Here is a 9,540-nt window from a genome sequence, read left to right as displayed (position 1 = left end):
TAATCGTTCCCTATTGGTTATATAACATTTGAATGCTAAAATGCTGGCTTTGTAGCAGAAGACACAGCTCATGGTTGATGGATTTGAAGAGCAATGTTCAAATTCAGAACTTATTAATTACTTTTAGTATTTGCAAGTTGAGAATAAAATGGTAAACCAGTTAATATAGAGATTTGAACTAATTTGCAATTAACTGAAATTTCTAAGACAAACTTCTGATTGAATTCAATCCATTCTGGACTTCATCAGGTGGGAGATCTGTGCAGCACCTTGCTGAAATATTCCTGTGTCACAAGGTAACTAGAGACTGTTCAGACAACCTTAGTATTCATAACATTAGTAATTAATCACTTAAACTGAACAGAATGTAAACATTCTAATATACCGAACTTCTTCCCTACCTTCTCGCATGGGTTACAAAACAGTCAGTAATTTCATTTCACTCTGCCAAATCTTGTGCCTAATGATGGAGCTGTACAAGGGAGGTGTTACCAGGTTTACAAGAATAAAAGAAAGTCTTTGGCTTTTGGGTTTTTGTTATTCATGGGTGCTTAAAATGCAGTCCAGTCTTTTCCTGGTGAGCCATGAAAGGCATGAAGTTGGATCATCTCTAACTCTGAGAAGTATTTTTGTTTAGATAGGAAGATAGGCTTCCTAAGTTGAGTGGTGTCTACAAGGTTCCTAAGTTTATTTTTTCTCTTGCCTGGTACACACATTCTGCCCCAGGAAAGGCTAAGGGGTAATTATTCCTTTTGCTTTAATTACATTGAGGAAAAATGGGCAGAACACGTGTGTGATGCACATCTAGCTAGAACTCCAGTTTGATAGCCTGTAATTTGTACCAATGTGCTGATTCTTCTAATACGAGGAAGGCAGAATAGCCACATTAATAAACTTTCCACCTAGTATGTTGTTTTGAAGGGCTCATGAGAGCTTTACTAGAAAATGTGCTTTCAGTAATACGGCAAGGTTCCCATCATTAGAAAAGGTATGCCTATGTTCATTTTAATTTAAATAGAGATTTTCCAGGCTAAGCTGGCAAAAATGCATTTTCCAGATTATAGCAGCATTATCTGGTAGTTCCAAGTGTATCGTACATTTAAACTGACAAGTTTCAAGTTTGTGGGATGCAGTGTATACAGCAGATTTTCTAGTTTGTTCTCAGCAAGGTTAAGTGAAGTTGGAACAACTGGACTAAATTATCCTTTCATATGGAAATTCTGTCACTTTTTAGATGTCAGAATGGGATGTATACAAAGGAGCTTAGTTCTTGTACTGCTTTCCATAAAATAATGGATCCTTAAGTTCAAGGTTGAGGAGCTGCTAGGCTGTTGCTTCAGAATTCAGGGAAATCAGTCTTCTCATCTTCCCTCTGCTGCACCCTTTTAAAAATTGTAGTGACTTTTCTTGCACCAAAGTACAGAATTGCCATTTTACAGTGAATAGCAAAGTGGGATGCTTATTGTCAGCACCACAGCCGTGTACTGTACAACAGCTGAGGAGCTGGACTGTTTCTGCTCTGCCACGAAGCCGTGTATCTTTGTATATTGAATACTTAGCTGTTGTCAGGTACCTTGCTATTTTGTGGGGCTTCAAATGCCTCACCTGTTTTACTTCATGGAATCTGAGTCAGGAGCAGTCCCTTGAGCCCTCAAACCTTTAGGATGTCTGTTGAGATAAGAAAGGATCTCTGCTTAAGTTTCAGCAAGGCACTAATAGAGCATGCTACCAAAATTCTGCTGTACGGGATTAAAATTTTGGAATTAGTCAAATCTCTTGCTCCTTGGGAAAAGAAGCACTATGCTTTAAGTCATATGATCCTCCTGACGTACAGAGAGGAGAATGTGCTGAAGCACGCTATACTGAGGAATCTGACACAACTTTCAGTATCTGCTAAATAGTTATTTAGGTTAATACATTTTTGTTTTGTAAACTGATAGTCTTATTAATTCTATCTTACTTGACATTTAAAGACAGTAGGTAAGTTTCTTTTAAACCTAGATGCCCCTATAATTGACCATTCTGAATGTCTGAAGTCAACTGGCCATGCAGTAAAGCTTTTGGGTGATTAGGATCATCTCTCATTTTGTGTTGTAGCAGTATGAATAGAAATACACAGAACAGGATGTAATGCCTAAAGCAGATGTTTTGGAGAATCTCTTCAGGAAGGAAGACGTTATAAAGTTGTAGCCAAACTTAGCATTTAAATACATCTGACAGAAAAAAAAAAGTACTCTTAATTAACTGATTAGCATGCTCTCTTTTCTTTAAATTGTGGCTGAAGTTATTAAAAATGGTGTCTTGTTCCTGTGCAAAAAAGTTATTTGATTATTAAATCTAGCATGAGATAAAGGTATTTTTACTCATTTTCTCATTACTTTGGCAGGTATCTTTTGCGTCCACATCTGCTTCTACATGATCTTTATGTTATCTGAACTTCTGTTTGTTATTCTTCACTTCAGTGTAACCTTTATTAATCTCAAGTATCAAAAGTCCTTAAATAATTTGAATCGATGTGCAGTCACCAGGTTTTGAAGTAGTGCTGGACATGATGTCACGCTAGTGCAGCGTGCTCGCTTCCCTGGGTTGACAGAAGGCTGCTGCTGTGAAGCATGTACCCGGCTGCCTGCAGAGGGCTCACGCAGGCGCCGCAGCAGGCAGGAGGATGTGTTATAGCCACAGAGATGTAGAGAAATGAGGATGTGTTAACTTACTAAACTTCATCCCTAGCTCCAGATTATAAAATGGAATTCTCAGTAACTTGGACTGCTCCTGTGATCTAGCACCTAGAGAAAATTACCAAGTATCTGGTTAATTTTAACTGGTTTGGAGCTTATGATTATACCAATTACTCTACCCCCAAATGGCTGTCAGCTCCAAAAACCACAGATGTAACATCTTACTGTGACCCAGAAAAACCTGAGAAAGCTTCATAGAAGAAAAAAGCATCCCAAGCTGTTGCCCAGATTTCTGCTAAGTAATTAAGCCATAATAAGAGTTTCCCAATTTTCATTTTGACTTTATGCTAAAGAAATTTCAAATATTTTGCTGGCTTAAGATTCTAAATTCTGAAAGAGACTATATTCTAATTTTTACAGTTCAAATCTTATGGTCTGGTCAGGAGATAAATCCTAAATGTTTAGATGTATTTAAATATATTGTAAAACATTATTTTGAAGTCTGCAGAAATGCACATGTATTCCTATTTGGATGTCATAGTACTAGAATGATCTGCACCACATCTTCTGTGACCGTGTATCGCAAGGCGTTTGTATCAAACATCAGGCAAGGATTGGGCTGAGCCACAGAGTGTCATCAGTTGGCTTTGGTGGTGTAGTGCCATCACAGGCTTTTCAGAGTATCTAGTTTTCTGACTGGAGCATTTTATGAGGCTGGGAGAGCTGCTAAATTGAAGATACTTTAATATATGTAACATTTTTCCTTTGATTATTGAGTATAATCAGAAGGGACAGCATGGAGTGGGGCAGATATAACAAGTACATGGACAGGGAATAAAATGAAGCTAAAAGTGATAGTGATTGTAAGCTAATTATTTTTGTACTCAGTTAATGTAATTAGTTTTGGAAAGTAAAACTAAAATGTTGAAGTGTGTTTATACCTTTACGGGACTGTTTTAAAAGAATTAAACTGCTAGAGAGGAAAATGATGGTTTTACTCAAGAAGTATTTAACTTTTCTTTGGGACCAATCCCTTTAATCTACTCCCAGCTCTAGGTATGTAAGTTCCTTGTTTGCTATCAGTGATGATCAAACTGTTTTATGTTCTTGGGCAAGTCAGTCTGTCTAGATGTAGTCTGGCCTATAACTATATTGTGAATGCGGACATTTCACCTAAAAATTAACACCTACATAGAATTTAATATTCTTTGAGAAGACACACAGGGCTAGACATAGAGAAAGAGGTAATTTGGTAGATAACTCTACAGAGGAATACAATTTTTCAGTGTATCCTAAGGTTTTTTTATACATTGGAGCTGCATAGTATTCATATAAAAAGGACATGCCAAATAGTATTAATTAAATACTCCGTGCAAAATTAGGGTAAATCACTACTATATTAAATGGCAAATAGACTGTATAAAGCTCTATCAAAGGCTGTCATAATTAAAATACAGTCTCATTGTGTAGGCACTTAGTTTGTGTCAAGAGTTTTAAGCAGAGGAAGTCTATCAGTCCCTGCTTAAACTGCAGCTGCCTCTAATTGCTGCACATTTTCTGAAAAGGGGCAGCCTGTAAGACACACAAGTGCCAAATTATAAAGGTCAAAGCCAACATGATCATGTTCTGTAAGACAACTGAGCTGTCCTCATTATTGGGCAAAAGAGCAATGCATGCTCTACAGAGTCCTCTTAACTGGGCAGCTGTAGTCAGGTCTAGCAGCCAGTCTTTAGATGGCTTTGCTTAGTGTAGAGTGTGCTGTATTAGTTTCACTTGAGAGGCAGCAAAACCATGGACTGCCAAAATCAAAGACATGGGTCATGTCTTCATTTGAATTTAACAGCATTAAGTAAAACTGAAGAAAGCTTTCCTGACGGCTGCATTCAGAGGAGCACTGAATGCCACACACAGTTTTACTGGCCAGTTTCAAGTCCTAAAATTCTGAATCACTTCAAGCAATTTTTATTGGACTTTCATCTTTTTATTTCTTTTGAGCTGCTTTATTTAAATATAAATAACAACAGGTCTTTGACTTATAATAAACCAAGATGCATGCCATTCTTCTCCCTCGCACATAACGTTTTTAGTAATTTTTTTCATAATTAATAGGTGAAGCATAGAAGTCTATTTATCTGTTTACCTCTCCACTTTTTTTGATCCTTTCTTCTAATATTTATTCATTGTATAAAGCAACCAAAAACTTGGTGCCTCTGTTGTAAGATGATAGTCACTGATAGCAGCCGATACCACTCATAAATGACTGCGATACAGTTGTTGGATAATATGAACCCCTCATTCACCAGCCTATATTCTCACTGCTCAAAATCTTTAATTAATGAAATAAACATAATCATATGCAGCAAACACTCTTGTCTCAGTTCTGAAATCAATACTCTATGAGGGCATGATCTATTTGGCAAATTTCATTTGTTAAGGCTGTTAGCTTGTTTTAATCATTATTTGGAATTTGTGTATCTTATTCACTTATTGGGTTTGTCTTTTTTATTAAAACAAAACAAAATACACACACACAAAAATGAACAAACAGAAAACCTAACTCTTTATAAACTAATCTGTTCTTTTTCTTTCTTGTGCCTTTATCCTTTCCAAGGTTATGCCTTTCTGCTGTTCCAGGAAGAAAGCTCTGTACAAGCTCTGATAGATGCCTGTCTGGAAGAAGATGGGAAACTTTACTTGTGTGTGTCAAGTCCCACAATCAAGGATAAACCTGTAAGTAGCTTATGCCGTGACACTTAAAACAGTTGCTAACCCATTTGCTATTACTCTTTTCAGTTAATACAGAAAGAAATATATAAAATACTCGCAGTTAATGGACTTGTCATTTCCCTCTTGCTGTCCTTGCTGTTATATTAAATTGATTTTCTGTATCAGTGCAACATGGTTTTAACATTCACTTCTTTCTGGTAACTGCCACATTCAATTAACTTTTGTATTTGGTACTTCTGGTATCTGACAGGAGTATGCATCCTTTTATAATGTTAGCTATAAAACAGTCAATTATAATTTTCCTCTCTGTTCTTTGAAAGAAAAGAAAGCCTTATGCAAAGAAATAAAGAAGCTTAACCACCCTACCCCTTCCCCCCATTAAAATCCAGACAACTTCAAATATCCCCTGTACTTCGTTGGTTTCTTAATTATTTAATTATTCTTAATATATTCTGTGTGCAATAGCTAATCAATTTATAATTTAGGTCTCATTTACCTTGTATAAACTGCAGGGTAAAAATAAGTAATTCAGACAGCTATAGCAGAATAGAAGAGATATGGTAACCTGTTTCTGTTGTTCACCTCTCTAACATCCTTTAAGGATAGTGTTTTTTTGTGGTCATGGATACAGAATAGATGAAAACTGCAGACAAGTAAGATCTGATAAAAAATGTGCTGCCTTTTAAAAACATTATTAAAATGCTTGCACAGATAAATGAACAACCCAGTATTACTTCACAGTGAGTGTGCTTATGTGATTTCTAGGATAAAAAAAAAAATAGGTGGATGGATGAAGAGCTTTATTCATTTCAATTCCAGGCAATTTTACTCAGGAAAAAAAAGGTTTCTTATCAACTGTGTTGTTTGCTGCTTAACAGAAGTGAGCATTCACACATTATAAAAATTCCTTTTGTGTCCAAGCACAGAAATTAATTTTATCTCTGCTTCTGTCAGAGCTTTAAATTTTGAGGATCCCTGTATGTGATTTCAGGAAAGCTAGAAGCCCAAAATGCAACTGTAATTGCACATCTGTGTTAAAATTTTATGAAAGTCCTTTCACGGATTTCTGATTATAATGGTGATTAGGGGCAGGGAATTAATGAGGTAGGAGTTTGCTATGATGAAATTTAACTCAAGCCTGGCCTCTAGAGGTGATAAATGAATTATCCACCATCTTTCAAATAGATACACACTACATTCTCAAATTGTTTTGGTGCTCATACCACTGCTTTATTGCTTTTACTAAGTCAAAACGATATTTTTAATTAAAAAAAAAATTTGGCAGTTGTTTCTTACTTTTAACTTAAAAATTAAGTTTCTTTACTAAACCAAATCCTTAATACAGGTGCAAATTCGACCTTGGAACCTAAGTGACAGTGACTTTGTGATGGATGGGTCTCAGCCTTTGGATCCAAGAAAAACTATCTTTGTTGGAGGAGTTCCACGGCCACTCCGAGCTGGTGAGTAGAACCAAAATCTAAGGCATGTAGCAGGGGGTTCCAGACTAAGCAAAAAAAGAAATGATACACAGTATTTGCAAAAGAGCAGAAAATATGCCCTGTCTTTTCCAAAGACCATAGCTCCAAGTCTGTGAATGTCTGTCTGCAAAACACAAACTGTGAACATTTTCTGTCTTTTAAATAGGTTACTAATCGGAGTTTTCAGTAGAAACACTTTTCCTCAAGTTTGCATAATATTGTAGGTTTTGGCTGATTTATCATAATGTATACCTCCTTAATCCTAATCTTGATTTGCTTGCTGAGATGCAGACAAATTAGCATTTCCTTTGACTAGAAAGACAAACTTCTCCCCCTTTCCAAACCAATTCCAACTGCAGTTCCCTTTTTCTCAATCCTAACCCTAGTTTTTCCACGAAGCTACAGACAAGGCCTCTCAGCCATTGTCCAGAAGAAAAATTTCTCACATCCCAGGTCTCATGCTATACTGAAGACCACTTTCCAGACCCAATCCTAATGTAGCTCTTTCTCAGTCTTTTTTCTTCACCTTTAACTCTTTTCTTCACTTTTATTTGCAGAGGGATAGACAAGACTCCTCAGCCTTTGGCCAGAGAGATTTATTCCAGCCCAGATCACCCGTCAGCCCTCACTTGGTTTTGAATGCCCCTTTTCAGCACCACTCCCAGCCGTAGCTCGACACTTTTCTTTCTTATGAACCCTTATACTTTTGGTGAGCCAATGACAGGGTGACAAAGCGAGTTGAAACATTTCTCCTAACTAGGTCTTTGGCAGCCCTCACTTACTTTTAGTAATCCCTCTCTATCCTCACTCCAAGTTAGCTGCATAGTTTCTCTTCTTCATCATCTCAAATCTAATCCTCATTTTCCAGGGCTATAGTAGACAAGGCTCTTCAGCCATTGTCTGCAAGCAAAACTTCTGGATCAGATTTCCTGGTAGCTGTCACTTTCCTTTGGCAGCCACGTTTGAGCCAACTAGAACTTCAGCTCCTCACTTTATCTTTCTTCTAATTCTAATTCTTTTGGGAAGCTGTACACAGTGTCCCCCAGCCATTGCAGACAGTATGATTTCTCCCAGACCAAGTTTCTTGGCAGCCTTCACTTTCCTCGCCAGCTTAAAATAAGGCATAATTGTAAGATGGTAATTATGTAAATGGTCACAATTAAATATTACCTCATTTCTAATTATAGCCTTTATAAAACTATATGCTATTTGGCTTGTCATGGATTATATTTGGAATGCATTACATTTGATGACTGGTGCCTTTAAATAGTTAACCTCTCCAAAGCAGACAAATAGTTTCCAGTTTTTATTGTTTGCAACTTTGAAGATAGGATACAGAAATTTTCCCTAAGATGTCTGAGTGCTGCATGGTTTCCTTGCCCTGCAATCATGTATATTCTTTGTCTGTTGGCAAGAGTAACTTACCGAAACTACTAGAGTAAAGGTCTGTAAGTGTTCCTGATGTTTATTCTGTACTGTCGCTTTCTGAGATCCACCCAAGCGATGATTCCAAACTATGAGGAAGCAGAAGACTCCACTAGTCACTGCATGATGCTGATAGTTCTCCCTCACTGTTTGGAGCCAAGAGTATTATCTGGTTTGGTAGCAGGAGTCAGGCATTTGTTTACTCATTGAAAATGGGCAAATTAACTTAATGTGACACCTCCATTTATACACACACACACACACATATATTCATGCCCAATTTAAAAATTGTCTTTATATATAATTAACTAGTGAGAATTTTGTGAGAACTACAAGGATTTAAATATTTAGCATATCTTTTTATTTTTATCTTGGATAGCTGAATTCTAACTTGCTACTGAAAGTGTTTTCACACATTAGCATTAAAAAATGTCTAACTTGGCAGGGCCTGTGCAGGTCTGTTTCTTGCTTTTTTGAGGATCTGTCCCTTGTTCATTTGACAAATTTGTTTGCCTATCAGCTTTTACAGAGAACTTTGCTTGGTGACCATACATATTTGCACAGTTCTCCGCTTCCTTCAGTCATTTCCTTTAACCTTCCCCATGTATGTTTTCTCAGCCATGTGCTCAGCCTGTCTCAAGAATGATATTTGTAACTTCATTAGTTATTGTTAGTGTCAGAAAAGCAACAAAATATTTCAAAAGATCCACAATCAAGTTAATGTTCTACAAAAATACTAAGTGAAGTTGTACCCAAAATGTAGGCTTGCTTCAGGTGTAATGACTTCTTGTGTTTCAGAAAATTTTGTTTTGAATGTAAAACACACCATAATGTCTTTCCTAATTTAGTACTTAGGGCAAAATACCACGTTCTAAATACAGGAATATCTTTAAGTGGTCTGATACGTAAACTGGCATTAACAAGCCTGGCTGGAGCTTGGGGAGAACTTGAATACCTCATCCCAAATACCACACTCTTAGTTTACAATATAGATTCTAAAACAGTTGACGTGATACCCACTTTAACAATGTAACTCTGCAGTTTTTTCACACTTGAGTCACAATGAATTGGTTTTTACAGATTCAGTTCTTTGTATATTTTACTGTAATTCACATAGGCTTGATTCAATCTGTAAAAAGCAGGCTTTGGGTTTGCCACGTTAGATTTTGGAAGACAAGCATGCTAAGGCAAATAGTGCTTTCTTTTTCATAGAATCCTTTAGATTGGAAGAG

The 9,540-nt window shown here is 36.7% G+C and overlaps 1 protein-coding gene across 1 annotated transcript in view; it reads left to right on the top strand.

The window, feature by feature from the left end:
- CPEB3 (cytoplasmic polyadenylation element binding protein 3) overlaps positions 1-6,865 on the top strand; it is a gene marked incomplete at its 3' end in the record, with an annotated part of 72,559 nt that extends 65,694 nt beyond the window's left edge. Inside the window, exons 8-9 of the mRNA XM_008942038.1 lie at positions 5,290-5,408; positions 6,751-6,865. Coding sequence (XP_008940286.1) covers positions 5,290-5,408; positions 6,751-6,865 — 234 coding nt within the window. The remainder of the gene's footprint in view (positions 1-5,289; positions 5,409-6,750) is intronic.
- Between the last annotated feature and the right edge of the window lie 2,675 nt (positions 6,866-9,540).

The sequence above is a fragment of the Merops nubicus genome, unplaced genomic scaffold (assembly GCF_000691845.1).
Source record: "Merops nubicus isolate BGI_N331 unplaced genomic scaffold, ASM69184v1 scaffold37896, whole genome shotgun sequence".
NCBI classification, from domain to species: Eukaryota; Metazoa; Chordata; class Aves; order Coraciiformes; family Meropidae; genus Merops; species Merops nubicus.
Note: the sequence above shows the minus strand (reverse complement) of the source record. Positions and strands in the feature narration are given on the sequence as shown.